Source organism: Mytilus edulis, chromosome 11 (assembly GCF_963676685.1).
Source record: "Mytilus edulis chromosome 11, xbMytEdul2.2, whole genome shotgun sequence".
Classification (NCBI taxonomy): Eukaryota; Metazoa; Mollusca; class Bivalvia; order Mytilida; family Mytilidae; genus Mytilus; species Mytilus edulis.
In genome coordinates, this window is record NC_092354.1 from 62,014,888 (window position 1) to 62,036,416 (window position 21,529).

General features: G+C 32.8%; 2 protein-coding genes across 2 annotated transcripts in view; both read left to right on the forward strand.

Annotated features, from left to right (window-relative positions):
- Positions 1–1,166: 1,166 nt before the first annotated feature.
- On the forward strand, positions 1,167–5,482 carry LOC139496031 (uncharacterized). The gene is made up of 5 exons (XM_071284461.1): positions 1,167–1,297; positions 1,799–1,920; positions 2,488–2,567; positions 4,283–4,397; positions 5,298–5,482. The coding sequence occupies exons 2-5, from the start codon at positions 1,806–1,808 to the stop codon at positions 5,438–5,440; spliced, it is 453 nt and encodes a 150-aa protein (XP_071140562.1). The 5' UTR covers positions 1,167–1,297; positions 1,799–1,805; the 3' UTR covers positions 5,441–5,482.
- Positions 5,483–7,594: 2,112 nt separating this feature from the next.
- Positions 7,595–21,529, forward strand: part of LOC139496032 (uncharacterized) — a 33,255-nt gene continuing 19,320 nt past the window's right edge. Inside the window, exons 1-9 of the mRNA XM_071284462.1 lie at positions 7,595–7,701; positions 8,719–8,795; positions 10,053–10,186; positions 11,195–11,275; positions 12,600–12,740; positions 17,379–17,488; positions 18,462–18,562; positions 18,974–19,068; positions 21,276–21,388. Of these exons, the coding sequence (XP_071140563.1) occupies positions 7,658–7,701; positions 8,719–8,795; positions 10,053–10,186; positions 11,195–11,275; positions 12,600–12,740; positions 17,379–17,488; positions 18,462–18,562; positions 18,974–19,068; positions 21,276–21,388 (896 nt within the window). The 5' untranslated portion in view covers positions 7,595–7,657. The remainder of the gene's footprint in view (positions 7,702–8,718; positions 8,796–10,052; positions 10,187–11,194; positions 11,276–12,599; positions 12,741–17,378; positions 17,489–18,461; positions 18,563–18,973; positions 19,069–21,275; positions 21,389–21,529) is intronic.

Sequence of the window (21,529 nt, forward strand, 5' to 3'; positions counted from 1 at the left end):
CCTTATTGGTTTTTAGAGTTTGATATATATATATAGATTATAAAATGGCATTTTTCATATCAGATCTATGTCATGATATTATCCCTGTTTTATGAATGATTATTAACCTATATGAACTTTCTTTGGTTGGCATCAGAACATTAGCAAACTTTGATGCAGTAAATATCCGAAAACTGTTTGATAATGGAATTTTGCTTTGCGTTTTATTGATCATGATAGTTTTACTAAGTTTAAAAGACAAATTTTAGACCCTTTCTTTACAAATAGAATCAGTACAATCTTACATGTAGATATTGGACACGGTCCAGCAAAATAACCAAATAATAAGCTTTCGTCAAATTTCTTCTCAAAAACCATCATGAATGAATACTTGGAAACAACATACCCGAAAGTAATGTGGGAAAATCTTGATAAACATAGTGGAAATTTTGAAAAAATACTGCTGTAAATCACTGAAGCGGTCTGTTTTACAAGACCTCATGCAAATTGTCAAATACAGTGTATGCAAATAAAGTTAGTGTATATATATATATCAAAGAGACAGAAGATATACAAGGAAAACAAGTCTAGGTCAAACTGACAACCCACTAAAAACCGGGGAGATTGCAGGTGTTCCGGAAGGGTAACAGGTACCGATCCACACGTAAAACACTTCACATATTGGAATATGGCAGACACAGGATTCAAATAGACACTAGGAGCATACATATACAATCAACGCTGACGATTTATACAGTGACGTTGACAGACATTTGATTTAATTGATTTTATGTTGTTTGCTTATAAATACGCAAATATTGACAATTATTTTATAAAGGTGACTTCTTGTACTAATTTGTCTGTATTACTCATCTTACCTGTTGTCCAAATTCGTATTATTAAAAGTCAATCTGTCGTCATCCTGTGAAATTGGCCTAACAAAGTTGCATATTGATTGAAACTATTGAATGTTTTAAGTTTGGTACATGTATTACAGTCCCTATTATAATCACTTCATTTAAATTTGATACCTTTTAAGTTTATCAGATGAATCTTATCATTGTAAGCAGATTTATCAATGCAAATATACACCATCTGTATTTGAAACTTCGATCTGTAATTGTTTTACCCTTTGTATAGCATGCTGTGTAGGTGTAACTATGTCAATACTTATCATAATAGGTGCACCATTTATAAGTTGATTCGTTTGCACAGAGACAGTTGACTCTACTCATCATAATAGGTGCATCACTTATGAGTTGATTCGTTAGGGAACGGACACAACAATCTTCAACTCTTTAAGAATTAAGGACAAAACGTAAGTAACTTCTCTAAATTTTATCATCTAAAACATATGCATGCATTAGCTTTTATTTTAATGTTCTATACCACATATATAAAAACAATTGTTTATATATGTTGACTGTTGTTTGTTTTATTTTCGGTAATTTTCTGTTTTGTCATGGTGTTGTCTGTTTTTTCTTCTTCTCCGACTTACTGTTTTTGATTATAAATATACTCGAGCTCTCTATTTAAAAACAAACATTAATTTTTGCTCGAAGGTGCTAGTTTTCGTTTTTTTTAAAAGATGTGCTGTGGCGGATTAATCCGGCGCTTAAATGCATGGGCTTTTAATATATTGACTCTGCAATGCAATGCTTTCGTTTAATTTACATATTGACGCATATATTTTAAAGTAAATAAGGGTACCGGTAAAATTACAGCTAGGTGACATTAGAGTTTAATAATAACCAAAACTTAATATAAATGGAAGTAACATCGTCACCGTCAATTGCAGATGTTCTACTTTTATTTGTAGAAGGAAAATGTGCTCGCTATACGTGTTCGTGTCAGTGATCATCAGTACTATAGCAGTATCAGAAGCATGCGACTGTACTAAAACATCATTGAAAACAGTGCTTAAAGACAACGACTCATTTTGTAAGTAGCCTGCTTAAATGATAGTATTTACTCGTTTTTCAGACACAATCTTGGGTTCACTGTGAAATGTTAAGTTTCGTAATTTTTCGTGATTCATTTTCAAATTCATTTGTATTGATGATTTCTCCTTTCCATTTTATCAATATTTCCCCACTGAGTAAAATTGAGAATGGAAATGGGCTAAAAGGGAATAGAGCAGAAAACAGCCGATGGTCTCCCATTGAGTACCTTCATCTCATATATTCCAGAAAACTTGATTTAAGAATACAATTGAAAGGACTGAAATGGTATCTGCATATTTATATAAAAACAAACAAACAAAAAAACAAGGTATTTTCATATTGTCGTTGAACATGTTGAACAATTTTTATGAGCTATCATCCAACCTTTCAAACGTTTGTTAGATACCAAACACTGGAAAAATATATCAGTTAGAATAAGGACTTATCAGATCAACACGAAGCACAAAAGTCAAATAGCAAAAGACCAAAAGCACAAACACAACATGTCAGGTTAAGACAACTCGGAGTTACTGTTCTTTAATTTTTTTTATTTCTATTTTAACAGTGATCAAAGGAAAAGTTCTGAACTCTGCAGAATGGTTTACAGGATTGAATATTGATTTTGATATCGAACAAGACTATAAAGTGAGTATTTCAGGCAATCATTCTGCAAATTTGTTGGGTAGTTTAAGTAAACAATGATATCAAATGCACTATTTTTTGTCCGAGTAGGCCTACTTTCACGTTCTAAATTTGGGGGAGTAATTGGTGGTGTGACACTTAAAGGTAAATTATGTCCCGGGAGCTGAAATCTTATATAATATCTTTATAAGTTAATAATGTATAAATGTATGATTTTAGAAAGGTTTGTTATAAATCATATCAGTACCGAAATATACTGACCTTTGAGCTGATGATACCGTCGGGGATTGATAGTGAGAAGTATCAGGACAACCGAATAGTTGAAAGTCAATGGTATAAAAGATCCGACACAGTGAAGAACTATATGAGCATACTGGCGTTTTTCCATTTTGTAGTTTTATCCTAATAGTCTATTTCTGTAGAATTCTAATAGAAAATAAAGGATACAGGGTATCCATACTGGACAAAAAATTAGTATGTGTATATACACACAAAAAAAGCAGCAAAAAAGCGCTTCTATGGCCGTTTGTCATCTTAAAGTCACAGTGAGGCTTTCGACACAGAGGAAACACTTTTTTTTATTTGCTTGGGGATTTTTTGATATTTTCTTTTCTTGAGCACTTACTTTATGTTGTACTTATTTCCTACTATTCTCTGTTCTGCAAGAGACCAAGACCCTCTTGCATTAGGTTTCGTGTCTTGATGATTTACACATATATAAAAATGCATATATATACCTACATCTTTTTTTCCTACATAATGTACAGAAGCAAAATTTAGAATAACAGGTACAATTTTATGAAAATAAAAAAAATTAAAATATTCATAGTATACCTGTTTTCTTTTAAAAACAATAAATCAAATAGGAATGAACAGCCCATAGGTTAATATAGTGCTATGGTACTGATATGATTTATCAGATGTACAAATGTACTTAACATCTGGAATATTGCCATTTACATATTTTATAAATAATTAAGAAACTTACTAGGTTCGAAGTCCTTCTGGCAAATCCATTTAAGGTCAATTTTACACACAAATTGAATATTGAATATGGTAGATTCATTAAAAAAGCAAAAAATGAAAGATTATGTATCTTATGTAACCAGGGTGACATCGAGGATGAGTTTCATTTTATTTTAAAATGTCCAAAATATGACAATATTAGAAAAATGTATATAAAAAGGTATTGTTATACAAATGCATCTGTTTTTAAATTAGTTCAATTATTGTCAACAAAGAATGTTTCGGAATTATCTAATTTAGGAAAATATCTAAAATACGCCACAGATATAAAATTTTCATGACAATCTTCTGAATGATTTATACTATGTAGTCTTGCCTCCTATTGCATTTAAAATGTTCTGTTATGATATACATGTACATATTTATGATATACCTATAAGCTGTATTGCTTTTGGTTTGAAATAAACTAAATCAAGTGAGTACCGAAGCACTGACCTATGGGCCGACCAACCATTTTGATTGATTGTCTATAAATTTAGAAAAAAAGGTATATGGATATCCCATATTGAAGTAGTTAATACAGTCTTCGGCTTTCAAATTTCTGTGTTTTAGTGTTTCTGATCAATGTAAATCCAGAAAAGCTCGTCAGGACTGTGAACAGTATATCTGAAATTAATTTATGTGTTCCTAGTCGAACTCACCAAAGTAAAGGTGTCATTTTCATCATTTAAGTTTTTGTTTGTGATTTTCAGAGCAATGTGAAAGATATAAATGGTACTCCTCGTAAACAAGTCGTTTTATTGTCACCAGTTATTCAGATGCATTGTGGCATAAGTCTCGAGGTTGACAAATGTTATTTTATATCGGGTAGGTATACAACATAAAAGCAAATAAGGCAAAATGCATTTATTATTTAATTTGACAAAGATAGCATCTAAGATTGGAATATGTGTGTGGTGATAGTCAGATTGACAATATATATGCACATGATCTGACACTCGTCAAAATGAATCACAAGGAGTTAGGAGTCAAATTCCGGTACAAATATATGCTAGGTGAAATGTTAGATAATGTTAGGGTTTAATAACAAAACAGGGAAGCATAGATACAAGGTGTTGAATAAACTATAGATTAAGAATGTACAGATTGTTTTAGGTTTTTTAGTTTTAGTGAATTTAAATATCAGTATAGCTAACTGAGTTAGGTTGTTGCTATCCGTATTGACTTTAACAAGGCTAGAAGATGCCCGAGAAATCGCGATACAATTGAGCAAGTGTTAAAGCAATAATTTTTGAAATTTTCGCAGGCTTTAAGTGGACTGAGAATGCGCGAAAAGCGTATAAGACAGGGATCGATAACGGTGTCAGAATTTGGATATTTTCTAAAAAATTTGCTTTTTCGGTGGAAAAAAATGTAATTTCAAAGAAAAATTTAGGAAGTACAAAACACTAAATTTATACGTCATATCTCAAATAAAACTGACTTTGTACGGTTTCAGAGGTGTTGCGGCTCCACGAAATAGCTCTCTCCCTTCAGAAGTATAGAAACCCAAAGTTAAAAAAAGAAGTTAACCGTATAATTGCTTACATATAACTTTAGGAAAACAATTAAGAAATATATGGTTACTTTACATCATTAAAGGCTCGTCTATGCTTATGATGATAATTTCTTAAACTTTACGTATATCAGTATGCGCATACTTCGAAGGCGATTGCTTTATGGTCGACAGCTTTGCTTAATACAACAGTTACTGTATTTATCTTGCAGGAAAACTTCAGCGTGAGACTCATGACATTTATTACAGAGTAAACTCTTGTGAGCTTCTGGTTGAATGTGGTAAAGCAAGGAAAGTTAAGAGAATGGAGAAAAAAGTTAAAATTTACCAGGGTTTAGCTAAGCTATCTGGTTAAAATATATTTATGGACACAAACGAACAAAAATGAATGATTATATTATTGCTGTTAAATTATATATAAAATCTGCATCCACGCATTCAGGTACAAACAGGAATAGTTTTGTTATGTCTTAAGATTTTTGTGCGATGCTTTGTTATTATTGGTTTGTCCTTTTCTTTTAAATCATGATATTGTCCGTTTTATTGTATTTTTTATTTCCCAAGTGCATCGTATCTTCGCTCTGTTTTACTTCTACAAGCAACTTGTTTATCTTTTCACTACTCGTCAATACTTTTTTTGAGCTACTTGTTTGTTAACGTTATGCACATACTTTTTCATGTTCCACTCCTAACGGTCCCTAGTTTGCGACCCCTTCAATATTCTAGTCTGACAATCACTTCAAAATAAAAAAAAAGCATGTAATCATTCAAACAAAATGTTCTTCCTTTGTAAATATAGCCCTGAGATTTCAAGTTAATTATTTTTTTTGATTGCACGTTTAATTATTAATGATAATTAAAAGTCACGCTAAATATGAAAAAGGAAGATGTGGTATGTATCCATTGAGAAAACTCTCCGTACAAGACCGGATGACACGGAAATTAACAAATAATAAGGTCTTCAACAATGAGAAAAAACACACTATGTAGTCAGCTAGCTAGAAAGGCCCCTGAATGGGAAATGTATTTGAACGATTCAAACGAGAAAAATTAGCGGCAATATTTTTGTACAAAATAATGAAAGAAAAACCAATATATATATATCAACAAACGAGTTGACAACACTGAATTACATGCTCCTGACCTGAGGTGAGAGTTTGTTTTAAGCTAAGCTGAAGGCACAGACCCTCCCCTTACATGTAATAGTGGTGTAGCAGTACAGCATAAGAACAAGCATATATATAGAAAACAGTTGAAAACGGCCGAACTAATCAGATCAATATAAAGCAAAAATACATCTAACAAAAACACAACCCGTACGTGGCACAGTACTTATACATCACCACAACAAAAAAGGCACCAGGTACATTTTTTTTTAGAGTACTGTACTTGCAACCACTGACAGCTAGTACAAAGCGAAAACAACTAATAAAAATATAATGCATCTAACTAGACTAAACTGATAGTACACATGCAACATCCATGGCAATGTAAAGACGTCATTAACAATTAGACCTTGTACAATGACAATCGACAGATTGTAGACTAGCTAAATGCCCAGTTTGGAGTAAAGAGGCGTATGATCTTTTTGAAACTAATTGGGTGTTTTTCTTTTTCCTTTTTAATATTTTATACTTTGATCAGTACCTTAGTTTAAACAGTAGCTATTATACTATTTAAATCTTTGTCTTGCATCCACTACAATTTTTTTTAAGTCGATGAAAAAAAATTCACTGCGAAAAGCAAACGATTTGGCATTCACAAATAGTTTTTATTTTTGGTTGAATTATCTTTTTAAATTCATATTAAAGAAAATTTGCTTGAAAAAGTAAACACTGAACGGAAAATGAGGTTGACATTAATGTTCAATAAACAAAACAGAGTGAGGGGAAATAAACAAACTTAACTTGAACACTGTGGTTACTCAAACATTTCAAAATTCTCAAATCTAATATAAAATAAAGTTTTCTGAAGCAGTTGAACATGTTGAAATGTTTGCAACTATAATTCTATCATTTCGGCCTTAGACTGTCATTATCATTATTCTTAATTTTGAATTTGTTAGCATTTTCATAAATTGTCAAAAACTAAAATTTTGATTTACTCAATGTAACAATGCGTAAAAACGAAAATTGACAATTTTATTGAATAATTATAGTCCAGTTATAAGTAAAATAAATGTGGTATATATAGATAAGAGTCCAGAGCTCGAGGACATATCTCGAACATTGACCAGCAGATGACATACGGTGAAATTTTAAAATAACGCAATTTAACTTTGATTACGTTCTCCATCAACAGATAAAATCTTATTTTTAAAAACAAAGTACTTATATAGGTTTGTAGGCTATAGTTTTGAAAATGCCTGCGGAAATTATCATCGATACCGCTCTTCTCCGTCAAATGATTAAAATATATTTATGCTTATATATATAAATATACTATGTGGTTTTCGAAAACAAGAATAATTCCGCATAGAGGAAACATGTATCTCTCATTAATTTTCATGTCTTTAATAATTACGAGTTCCGCCGAGTACTCGAGATGGCGATATTGGAGGAGAGCGAAAACAATGGATATCTATGTAAGTCCGTGTGGTTCGGACAAAAATAAAGGGTAAGCAAAATATTCCGTAATTCAAGATGAAACTGCGCAGGCGCTTGTTATATACATTTTTCTTGGCTAATGTTTCTTATTATATTGTATATGTTTTGTCAAATTTTGCAAAACAAGATGTTGAAGTTTGTTTTCAAAAGACGACACCTCCAAATATAGTGGGAACGTCTGTTAAGATTGAAAAGATATAGATATAAAAAGATGTAGTATGAGTGCCAAGGAGACAACTCTCCACCCAAGTCACAATTTATAAAAGTAAATCGTTATAGGTTAGAGTACGGTCTTCAAAACGCAGCATTGGCTCACACCGAATGTTTAACAAGCTTCAAAGGGCAAACAAATAACTAATGTAAAATCGCTTTCGTGTACTTGGGACACATTCTTGTTTCTATCATGTTTTATAGATATTTTTAGATCAGCACCCTTAAGGTCAAGAAGATTTTTCTTTATTGTCCGTGTACATAAAATATCCATTCAAAAATATATTTATTTAAAAGAAGTATAATGGGTATATGCAATATTCATCCACGACACAAAATCAGTACATGCATAACAAAACACTTAAAAAAGCAAAGCATTGTTGTTTATCATGTCAAAGTCACAGTGATGCCTTCAACAAGGAGTAAAAACTGTTAAAAATAAACTCTACCACACTGCAAGTTTTAGACGACCCCAGCATCGAATAGGATGGAATTCGTATTACAAAATGATTCGGATTGACTTTGTCAAACCTTTGTAAATAAATACACACTTCCTATCTACCCTCCTTTTTGTTTAACAGGAGACAGGAACAAGCACACATATTTCATCCTAACCAACAAAATGCATATAGTCACTGGATTATTCTGCACTAGTATTGAAATATTGTCTGAGATGACAGCTATACATGCATGTACAGCAAATCGTGCAGCCCGTATATTGCGCCATTTAAGTTTTTTGCGTTTGTTTTGTCAATAACAACAAAAAACAATATTATATTATTCTATTTGAAATATGTATTTGATCTAATTTACACAGAACGAGTAGCGGGTCCCCTTTAAAGACAATAGAACATGCGCTGTCATTAATAAATACTGATAATTACAAAGGAAACGGTGAGTTAGAATTAAACTTTAGTAAAAAACAAAATAACAACTAATCTATATGAACCTGCACTCTGATAATACATGGGATACAATGGGAGATAACGAACATTTTCCTTTAGGCGTGTGATGTATCATTCGTGGAGCACAAGCCCTTGCTTATGATACCCCCTTTATTTTGGTGTTAATTTAATTCAGAAATTGTAGTTTTTGAATATGCACTTGCTCTTATCCATGCGATATCATTATACATGAGAAGTGTGTGGAACTTACAAACTTAATTTTATTACTATCACTGGGTCGATGCCTCTGCTGGTGGACTATAAGTTCCCGAGGGTATCACCAGCCCAGTAGCCAGTACTTCGGTACTGGCATGAAAATACGTATTTTTTTGTGTTATTGAAATTTGCTGTTACAAAATGATAGAAATTATTATAAATTAAGGAATGTATCTCCCTCATGCAAAGCTCTGATTCCTTTCACGGATTTGGCTATACTTTTTGGACCTTTTGGATTATAGCTCTTTATCTTTTATATAAGCTTTGGATTTCAAATATTTTGGCCACGAGCATCACTGAAGAGACCTGTATTGTCGAAATGCGCATCTGGTGCAAGAAAATTGATACCGTTAATTTTATTAAAAGAGATTTCAAACTCACAAGTCGATTAGAAGTATCACAACTCGGCGAAATACAGAAAAACGACTAATTGACAAATAAAAGTTTGCAGCACACACATAATTCAGAAAAATTAAGAACCCTACCAAAATCTTGGGTTTATTCCGTGTACTATGGTAGGGTTAGAAGATCCAGTTACAAACTAGGTACCTATCGTGTTTCTCATTTAAGTAGAAATATCAATAGTTTTATAGAAGAGGGGAAAAAGATACCAAACTCATAGATAAAAAATAAACTGACAACGCATAAGTTCTACACAAGACACAGCATAGAAAACTAAAGGACTAAGCAACACGAACCCCACCAAAAACTGGGGGTGATCTCAGGTACTCTGGAAGGATAAGTAGATCCTGTTTTTTCTTTGTTGTTGTGCTATTCGTTAAATGATAGTATGACTTTTTTCTTGTATTGATAGTTAAATTTGATAAAAAAAAAAAAAAAGGTATTAAGACAGACAAATATGTTCCGTAGTAATTGTCCACGGTGTAATATGTACTTTTTCGGAGAATAGAACAATGATATATTTTACTCAAGAAAACAAATTGATCAGGTAATGATGAAAATGAGGACCAACTATGCCTTCTTTTTTCAGATATTGTAATAGAATTGATGTGTGGAACTTGTGGATCTACATGTTACTTTGATCTAAAGTCTACTTTAGTCATCACAAACAAGGAGTCCCGAAAACTAACCATCCGAACAAATAAAAAAGATAAAGTTCGAGTGGTGCGTATATTCGAAGACTATCTTGATTTGATTATTTATTTTGATTAAATATTTCATTTAAATAACCTGAAAAAAGTGCAAAAATGCATAATATTGCCAATTTGGATATTTGTTCCAAAACCACGGTGCTCGTTTTCATACACGTATCTTAACGACTAAATACAGCCAGAACAGATCAAAGCAAAGAGTACTCGCAGTTACTGTAACGATTTCATAGCACATTCAGCAACTAGAATTTTATTTGATTTAACTTGGCATTATATTACTTTCAACAAGAATCGATGTGTGCACAAAGCGCGATCCTGTTTCATTTGGTGAGATGTATTCGATTATTTTAACTTTCAGACAGGAGGGCAACGGATACCTTGGAATTTGTAAATTTGAAAAGTGTATTTATGTAACCTCTCTTCCTTTCGAAAATAATGATGGAACGTAAAATCACAAAATACCGATCACCGAGGGAAATTCAAAACGGAACGTCCCAAATCAAAATATATATAAAACACACCAATATAATTAAATTTGGTGTATTTACTGTCTTCTGATTGGTTAAAAGAATTAGCTTTATTTTATTTGATTTAACTTGGCATTATATTACTTTCAACAAGAATCGATGTGTGCACAAAGCGCGATCCTATTTCATTTGGTGAGATGTATTCGATTATTTTAACTTTCAGACAGGAGGCAACGGATACCTTGGAATTTGTAAATTTGAAAAGTGTATTAATGTAACCTCTCTTCCTTTCGAAAATAATGATGGAACGTAAAATCACAAAATACCGATCACCGAGGGAAATTCAAAACGGAACGTCCCAAATCAAAATATATATAAAACACACCAATATAATTAAATTTGGTGTATTTACTGTCTTCTGATTGGTTAAAAGAATTAGCTTTATTTTATTTGATTTAACTTGGCATTATATTACTTTCAACAAGAATCGATGTGTGCACAAAGCGCGATCCTATTTCATTTGGTGAGATGTATTCGATTATTTTAACTTTCAGACAGGAGGGCAACGGATACCTTGGAACAAATTTAAACCAGTTAAATACCATGAAAAAATATCGCCAGCTGCTCTTAAAGCGGTAAGTGGAACAAATTTTAACTCGCTACCAGCCATTAAAAGTTGTTGTCTGTTGCACTGAAAAGGTCAGTGGAACAGGTTTAAACCAGTTACAAGTCATGCAAATTTTTTGTCTGCTACTCTGAAAACGGTACTTATTACTTCGTAGTATCTATAGAGTATCTTTATTTTCGACCGGTATCATACTTTGTGATAGGACGTTCTGGCACTCTGTGAATTAAGAATAACCAAAAGAAGTTTAATCAAGCGGTGCAGTTTCGGAAAAAAATATGTTTTATGTGTTATGTACATGAGTAAATCAAAATAAGATAATTTAAAGATGTCAGGAATGTAGACAAAAAGACTCCAAACAAAAGAAATTAGTCTCCTTAATTAAAACAATGAACAAAAAGATTAATAGGCGTTTGTCTTGCACAGTTATGTTTTATATTCTCATCTTTTTTCTTCTTTGTCAAACTTATATTGTATTACAGTGCTGCTTTATTTACTCATTTCACATATAATGTTTTTTCCAGAGAAGGGACGACAGTCAAGATGCCGTGTGCAAATTTTGTTCTTGTCACGTGGTTCGATTTCAGCTTGCGTTTGGCAATTTCAAATTTTGTAAAAGATCGATTAGGACATATTTTAGAATAAAATGTTCTCTACTACATTGAGAAAGATTAATTGTAAAATCACTTCTACGTAAAAAAAAATTAATGTTTTACTCTTTTTTGGAAAATTTTATCTTTGAAGATTATATTCCGTAATGGCTGGAATTTCATTCGATGTCTTAAAAAATACAAGACTCAGGCTGTTGTTAATATTCCGTTAGCTCGCCAGTAGAAATAATTGAAAATTGTAACAAGTAAAGAATATTGTTCATACAACCTAATACATAAAGGGTCCCCTTAAGTCTCCATCCGTTGCTGACTAGTACGGCACTAAAACGACGATTTTCTAATAAAATCTTCAAATTTATTTGTCAAATACGCGAGTAGAAACAAACCTTTCGCCCAATAAAAACCATGCTATGAAACAGCTTTTAACACTTTTTTAAAATTGTGTATTATTTGTGTATTGGTAGGCTTCTAATAATATTTGTCAGATGATGTTTTACTTATGTTGTATGAACATCAGCATCTTTGCTGACCAAGAGGGAATTGGTCGTAACCTTTAACCAGTGAAGATGCTATGCGCCTGACAAAATCCGCTGCCGATAGATGGAAACGATTAAAAAAGATTGTTCTATTTAGCTCTCATCACTTTTCTTAAATTGTTGTGACAGTAATAACTTATTCCCGTAAGAATATACTTATTTCTGACATTTTTCTTTTTATGTTCAGGTACAGCAGGTGTCGTTACCGGATGTTGGCATTACAGACTTGGGAGAAATGTCTACATTCGGATATTACACCAGGCGTACGTCTTGGTTGGAAATCTTTGAAAATGATCGACCTCTGACCTTAGCAAGATATCCAAATGAGGTATGTTAAATATATCTATTTGTCTCTTGTTTTTATTTTATAAAAGTATTTAGGTATCGTTAAGGCTGCATTTATCTATGCTCATTTAAAAATATTTTAAGGATGTACTTAGGTGAGGTTAGGTGAAAATTAATAAATTAAGAAGTTAAAATTGATACTTTAAGCTGGTAGAGCATCAATTAAGGATACAAATAAGCTAACAATATTGATAGGTCATGGACCTCCTTTTCGAGATAGTTGAGAATTAAAATATGGCGGGAAAAGGCTGACTCGGACTTTTACCCTATATTTGCATTGGTATTATTGTGTCTCAAAACAAAAGAAAGAAAATTAAGAATCTTCTAAAATTTTGGTAAATGACCTTTCATGAGCTATTTAGTCATATTTGAAAAAATAAATGGGTGTTATGGGGCAAAATATTTTACATTGTATTGTATGGAAAAACACCAAGGACTCCGAACATTTGACACAAGTTCCAAAACCTCACCTAAGTACATCCTTAATCTTTACGTCAGCCTCAAGCTAATTTGATATTTGTAATGATTTTCATCAAATGATTATGTATTCCACTTTTGTACGACTTTGCCCCCCGCAGAGCTATAGAAAAACAGTACATTAACGGGTGTTACACGGACTCTTTTTAGACGATACACGGACTCTTTTTAGTTGTTACACGGACACTTTTTATAAATAGAATCACTCGTGCATGATAAGTGAGTTCATGGACACTTTAACTTTCAATTAGATTTGAACTTTTTGGTTCACCGACTTATTTCCTGTCTTTTTATTGAACAAAGTATTAACGTTAGCATCAATATCTTTTTTTTAAAACATTTCCAGTTAAATACTATTCATATCAGTACACTAAGGGATTAGACATTTAACTTAAAAAAAAGGGGGGTATGGTTTTCTCCTAAAATAGATATTTTGATCCCAAAATTTATGAGAAAAAAATTATTATAGTCAAGCAGATGACAAATTAATGTTTTGCATGATTCCTGATTTTCCGAATACCGTTAATAGTGCTAATTTAAACAAAAACATTTGGGTGATGGCGTTGAAAAGTAAATAGTTAATATACTCAAAAAAGAACATACCGCCCCCTTTATGAAGCAAAATATTCGGTCAATAAATTATGGACATGAATAGTATTTTGGACAATGCTGAAAGTAAAGAAATGCTAATACTTACGTGTATATTTCAATAAAAATAAGACAGGAAATAAGTAAATAAAAATCAAAGATCTAACATCAAAAGATAAAGTCCCTATCAACTCACCAACGATTGATCCTATAAACTAAAAGTGTTCATGTAATACACGTCCAAATAAGCAGCAGATCTAGAAAAAATCATTCAACTTATGTCATCAATTTTGGGCGGTAAGCTGCGATTGGATCATATATTAACACGTGTTTAATCCCGATCAACACTTGCAAATCTAGAGACCAGCATGAATTAAAAAAAAATCAAAATATATGCCTGAATATATATAATATTAAGACAAAATCCATTTTTTTCATAAACATTTCATTCACTATTGAAGTAGGAAATTCATTCTTTTGATACATTTATATTGTTATCGAATTTATATCAGTGGCGGATCCAGGACAAAACAGGGGGGGGGTCCAACTTTATGTCTGCATTTAAATGCATTGATCGTCCAAAAAAGGGTTGTTCCAACCCCTGCGACTCCATCACTGAATATTAAATTCATGCATTTTGCAACAAATGGGCGATTTTTACCATTTTTAGCTCACCTGGCCCGAAGGGCCAAGTGAGCTTTTCCCATCACTTGGCGTCCGGCGTCCGTCGTCGTCCGTCGTCGTCCGTCGTCGTTAACTTTTACAAAAATCTTCTCCTCTGAAACTACTGGGCCAAATTAAACCAAACTTGGCCACAATCATCATTGGGATATCTAGTTTAAAAAATGTGTGGCGTGACCCGGCCAACCAACCAAGATGGCCGCCATGGCTAAAAATAGAACATAGGGGTAAAATGCAGTTTTTGGCTTATAACTCAAAAACCAAAGCATTTAGAGCAAATCTGATGTGCGGTAAAAGTGTGTATCAGGTCAAGATCTACCTATCCTGAAATTTGCAGATGAATTGGACAACCTGTTGTTGGGTTGCTGCCCCTGAATAGGTAATTTTAAGGAAATTTTGCTGTTTTTGGTTATTATCTTGAATATTATTATAGATAGAGATAAGCGGTAAACAGCAATAATGTTCAGCAAAGTAAGATTTACAAATAAGTCAGCATGACCAAAATGGTCAGTTGACCCCTGAAGGAGTTATTGCCCTTTATAGTCAATTTTTAACCATTTTTCGTAAATCTTAGTAATCTTTTACAAAAATCTTCTCCTCTGAAACTACTGGGCCAAATTAATCCAAACGTGGCCACAATCATCTTTGGGATATCTAGTTTAAAAAATGTGTGGCGTGACCCGGCCAACCAACCAAGATGGCCTCCATGGCTAAAAATAGAACATAGGGGTAAAATGCAGTTTTTGGCTTATAACTCAAAACCCAAAGCATTTAGAGCAAATCTGATGTGCGGTAAAAGTGTTTATCAGGTCAAGATCTACCTATCCTGAAATTTGCAGATGAATCGGACAACCTGTTGTTGGGTTGCTGCCCCTGAATAGGTAATTTTAAGGAAATTTTGCTGTTTTTGGTTATTATCTTGAATATTATTATAGATAGAGATAAGCGGTAAACAGCAATAATGTTCAGCAAAGTAAGATTTACAAATAAGTCAGCATGACCAAAATGGTCAGTTGACCCCTGAAGGAGTTATTGCCCTTTATAGTCAATTTTTAACCATTTTTTGGTAAATCTTAGTTATCTTTTCCAAAAACTTCTTCTCTGAAACTACTGGGCCAAATTAAACTAAGCTTTGCCACAATCATCATTGGGGTAATTTGTTTAAAAAATGTGTGGCGTGACCTGGCCAATCAACCAAAAAGTGCTACGGCTAATAATAGAACATAGGGGTAAAATGCAGTTTTTGGCTTATAACTCAAAAACCGAAGCATTAAGAGAAAATCTGACAGGGTTTAATTGTTTATCAGGTCAAGATCTATCTGCCCTGATGTTTTCACATGGATCGGACAACCCGTTGTTAGGTTGCTGTCCTGAATTGGTAATTTTAAGGAAATTTTGCCGTTTTTTGTCATTATCTTGAATATTATTATAGATAGAGATAAACTGTATACAGCAATAACGTTCAGCAAAATAAGATCTACAAATAAGTTTACATGACCAAAATAGTCAATTGACCCCTTAAGGAGTTATTGCCCTTTATAGCTAATTTTTAACATTTGTCATAAATTTTTGAAAATTTGTAGAAAATATTTTCCACTGTAATTACTGGGCCAAGTTCATTATAGACAGAGATATTTGTAGCAACAAGAATGTTCAGTAAAGTAAGATCTACAAACACATCACTATCACCAAAACACAATTATGTCATGAATTTATCCGTGTCCATTATTTAATATGCACAAGACCAATGTGAGCGACACAGGCTCTTTAGAGCCTCTAGTTTTTTATGGGGGGGGGGGGGGGGGGGATGGAATGGCATATCCTACATTTTTTTTTTATCAAAAATAAAGATCACAGCCTCTTTATTTTAAAATGAATTAGACCTCCCCCTCTCCGCTTTCCGTTTCATTGATAAAAATCAAACGTTATCTTACTTACCACTAAACTATTTCTGTAATACATTACCTTTTTGCGAAGTTGCATTTTAAAAAGTCTTAAATGCGTACAACATTCACTTTTTACTTGAAATGGTTCTTTTTTTTTATCAAATTATTAGATTCCTGATTTTTTTTTCTCAAATGTTTAGTCTTGCTAAATGTATAATTACTTTCTTGAAACGTCGTACAAGTCAGATAAAAAACAAAAGTAACAAAAGAAACAGGCCGGTTACAACCAGCCGAATAGTTTTTCTGCACTTGTAGTCAGGTCAAGGTCCTCGGCTATCGCCTCGGACCTTGATCCTGACTACTCGTGCAGAAAAACTATCCGGCAACGGTTGTTACCGGCCTGTTTCTTTGTTACCTTTGTATTTTATCTAATACTTAAAACAAATGAAATTCAGGGGACGTGATGGGTGTATGTTATTACTGAACACGTGATAATCTCTGTCGAACCAACATTCAAAGTTGTCTACAGAATGAGGCAATACAATTTTTTTAAAATGATAATTTATGCTTGTTTACTTTGAATTTTCCGACGCGAATGAAAACCAGGCAACAATACAAGTTAGTTTCTGACTATGAGAAGTATATCAAGTTAGTATCGATCATGATCAGACTTTCCATTCGGGAAATTTATCGAAAAGAGTATTTATGTAACCTCTCTTCCCTTCGAAAATAATGATGGAACGTAAAATCACAAAAATACCGATCACCGAGGGAAATTCAAAACGGAACGTCCCAAATCAAAATATATATAAAACACACCAATAGAATGGACATCAACTGTCATATTTTTGACTTGGTACAGCTAGGCATGTTCAAATGCAGAAAATGGTGCATTGAACTTGGTTTTATAGCTAGCTAAGCCTCTCACTTGCAGTTGTATGACAGTCGCATTAAATTTATTGTATTCTATTTGATCTGTTTGATTGAAGGGCTATATTAACATCGACAAACCGGGTGCAAATGGTCAATCGTTTCATTACGAATCAAAAGAACCATTTAAATGGATTCCTGAAGACGATCTCTGGGTACATGGATTCTGGTAAATAATATAATATATATAGAGGCCCTTCATGGGGGTGTCAAAGTAATCACATAATCACAAATGTCTTGCTTTTATAATCACATAATCATATTTTTTAAAATAAAATAATCAAATAATCAACAAATACAGTCCTAGATTATCAAATAATTCGACTTGTAATCAAATAATCACTATATAAAATCCACAAAGTAAATTTACATAATCAACAAGAATGTGTCCCCAGTACACGAATGCCCTACTCGCACTTTCATTTTCTATGTTCAGTGGACCGTGAAATTGGGGTAAACCCTCTAATTTGGCATTAAAATTAAAAAGATCATATCATAGGGAACATGTGTACTAAGTTTCAAGTTGATGTAACTTTAACTTCATCAAAAACTACCTTGACCAAAAACTTTAACCTGAACTTTGCACTATCATTTTCTATGTTCAGTGGACCATGAAATTGGGGTCAAAACTATAATTTGGCATTAAAATTAGAAAGATCATATCATGGGGAGCATGTGTATTAAGTTTCAAGTCGATTGGACTTCAACTTCATCAAAAACTACCTTGACCAAAAACTTTAACTTGAAGCGGGACAGACGGACGAACGAACGAACGGACGGACGCACAGACCAGAAAACATAATGCCCCTCTACTATCGTAGGTGGGGCATAAAAAAACCCATCAGCAAGCTGTGCCGCCCTATGTTACATACTATTCAATTTGATGCTAATGTGTAAAATCGTACCTTGCAAATAACAAATATTTGAACTGTGCTTTCAAATTCAACACAGAATGTTTTTCATTGTTTAATCACGATGAGTTAAAGTATGCAACTCTGAATTTAAATGGACATAGCTGTGTTCTGTTGATATGACTTTTTGTTAGTATGCATTTTAATTCTATCATATTTATGGCAATGATTAATTTTTCTGCGATGAAATTTTGGAAATTATTTATATAAAATTTTGAACGTTTTCCACAGGTTCTGGAGCTGGGCTGATAAAGCTTACAAAGTTGCTAAGTTTGACCCCAAAGGTCAATGGTTGTCAGTCACAGAAAAAGTCATGTACGGACTGAAGAAAGGTAAACATTGACCTTTTGATGCTAAGGAGTCCATTTGTAATTTGTTTTGGGGAATTAATTATTGTGCGGTATGGGTTTTTGCTCATTGCCGAAGGCATATTGTTACCTATAAGTGTTAACTTTTATATCATTTGATATCGGTAAAGAGTTGAATCGTCGTAATCATTTCACGTACTATTACAGATAAAAGAAGATGTGATACTAGTGCTATTGAGACAACTCTCTATCCAAGTCACAATTTGTAAAAGTAAACCATCATAGTCCAAAGTACGGTATATTTTGTCCTATAATAAGCATACCGTGTCATTTCTGCTAGTGTGTATGTCTGAAAAATAATAAAGTTTGATAAAATTCTTATATAAGTTAAACATTTTATTTGTTTCTTTACGATATTTTTGTGTTTTGTTTCAGGAAATTATAACGAGAAAAATCCTGGTATGACAGATTACCATAATCAAGGTGGCTATTTCAGATTTATAAATGTGCTGTCCGAACTTGACCAACCTGTAAGTATAACCTGCTACTTCGTTTCCATGTTAATTTATACACTAATAATGACCACAATAATTTACGCTAGTTACATGATTGTTTAAAGATTCAATATTTTATCAAAGTCTCAACACTCCATTCCGATACATTACAATATAAAAAGCATATAAAGCATTGCGTATAACAACGTTTAAACCGAGGGTATCACCAGCCCAGTAGTCAACACACCGAAGTCAACACTTGTCAACACTTCGGTGTTGATATGAATATTAATAATGTGGTCATTTTAATATCCCAGGCATAGATTACCTTAGCCATATTTGGCACAACTTTTTGGAATTTTGGATCCTCAATGCTCTTCAACTTTGTACTTGTGTGGCTTTATAAATATTTAGATATGAGCGTCACTGATGAGTCTTATGAAGACAAAACGCGCGTCTGGCGTACTAAATTATAATCCTGGTACCTTTGATGACTATTCAACAAGCTTTGTAGGTATCAGTATCACTAAAACAACTATACAAAATAAGGAAAATCAATTAAAGGAAATAAAATTAAATTAAAATAACAAAAATAGTCCGAGAAAAATTCCAAACAGAAAGTCCGTAATCAAATAACAAAATCAATGCGTATTTTTCGATAATTAAGATCCAATAAACAACCTTGTATTTTATATTTCATCTACATTTCTCGATCTTTCATGTATCACGAATGTGCTCATCCGGTTTTTCTGCCACAATGAGGCTGAGAAACGGGGAAATGCGAGGCTGTGCCGAGCTATTTCCCTGTTTCGGGCCGAATCCTTATATCGTTGATATGTCAAGTCAATGCACTATTATTGTCTTTATACTGCAATCTAAAACAACCTTTTCAATGGTTGTTTAATGCGTTAAGGTTATTTATTGGATTTAAATATTGGGGAAAATCCCCTTTAAAAAGGCCTCATATCATGCTCGCGGAGAAATATACAACACAATGAAATGTACATATTTACCGGTTGAAACTCACACTCGACGGTGAACGAAATCGTTTGAGTCTGGACTTAAATAGCAACCATAAGCATGAAACATAATAATTTATAGGTTGCAAACAAAAAATATTAACAAATGAAATATGTTTTCCCAATAATTGCAAAAGAAACAAGGTTTAGTCGATCCACGTGTCGTTGTATGTATTGGAAACAAGAACAGGTTGAAGAGGTCGTATGAATAATTAAATATTATTTCGGCATTTTCTATTTAAATATTCATGAGGAAAAGTGATATCGGGTCAGTGACTGTATATGACATAGAAATATACAGTCAACGCATTCAGATTGCTCAAATAGAACGAGTGCAGTATAAATAGTATTATCCTGCAATTGGGTGTCCTACTATACAGATACAGCCCTACAGATATCGCTATGCTGTATCTGTATACTATACAGATATCGCTTTAAAGCTCCGCCCACTGCCGGACTTAGTATTGTTTGAACTTGTGTGACCTCAGAATGTGTATTCCCGTGCGTATGATTGTGTTACAAAATCAACCATGTCAATTTCAGCATGCATGTTTAGTGAATGTCAAGTCTGAAGCGTTGGACAACTCGTACACTTCTGTTTCAAATTTGCCAATGTTTTGTTATTTGTTTTTACTGTTGAAATTAGTTGTTATGTTAAAATAGATAATTATTCACCTTGAGCGATGTATTATTGTTGACCATTCGAGATTCTTTTTTGCGAACCCGTCTTCAGCGTAATGTGTGATTTTGATATTACTACGCGGGCCTCAAGGGATTACAAATCGAAAATAAATGCTAAATATGTTAGTTTTTGTGTCTTTCAAAACACAAACAATATACAGAATTAATTGCAGGATAAAGACAATAACTGTTTAGTGTCTTTAAATATAAGCTGTATTTGTACTCGGCTCGAAACAGGTGTAGTAGCTCGCTAAAAGCTCGCATACACCTTGTTTCCTAGCCTCGTACAAATACAGCTGATATTTAAAGACACTAAACAGTTATTGTCTATATATGCTCCCGAGTAATTAAAAGTGGCGTTGTTGTATCCATTAGGTTAAATTAACTCCAATTTATTATTTGACAGAACAGTCCCCCCCAAAAAAAAATAAAAAAATAAATAAAAAAAATAATAAAAAAAAGAAAAATGAACACTATCTTATATTATGCAAATTGTTTCTTTATTAGCTAAATATTTGTAAATTTATATTTGATTATTTCTAGGGGGAGTTCTATGTGGATAGGAAGACTAAAATGTTATACATATGGCCCTTGAAAAACGCTCATTATGCCAAAGGTGACGCAATAGAAGCTTCTATCATCGACACGTGCATCTCGTACGTATATATTTATCTTATTTAGCATTTTACATATTTTTACATATATTTGATTCGTTCTGAAGATTCAAATGTCATCTATATCTTCAAAGGTAGAATATAAAAAAGATTCAGCTACCATTGAACGAAGGGAAATTATTT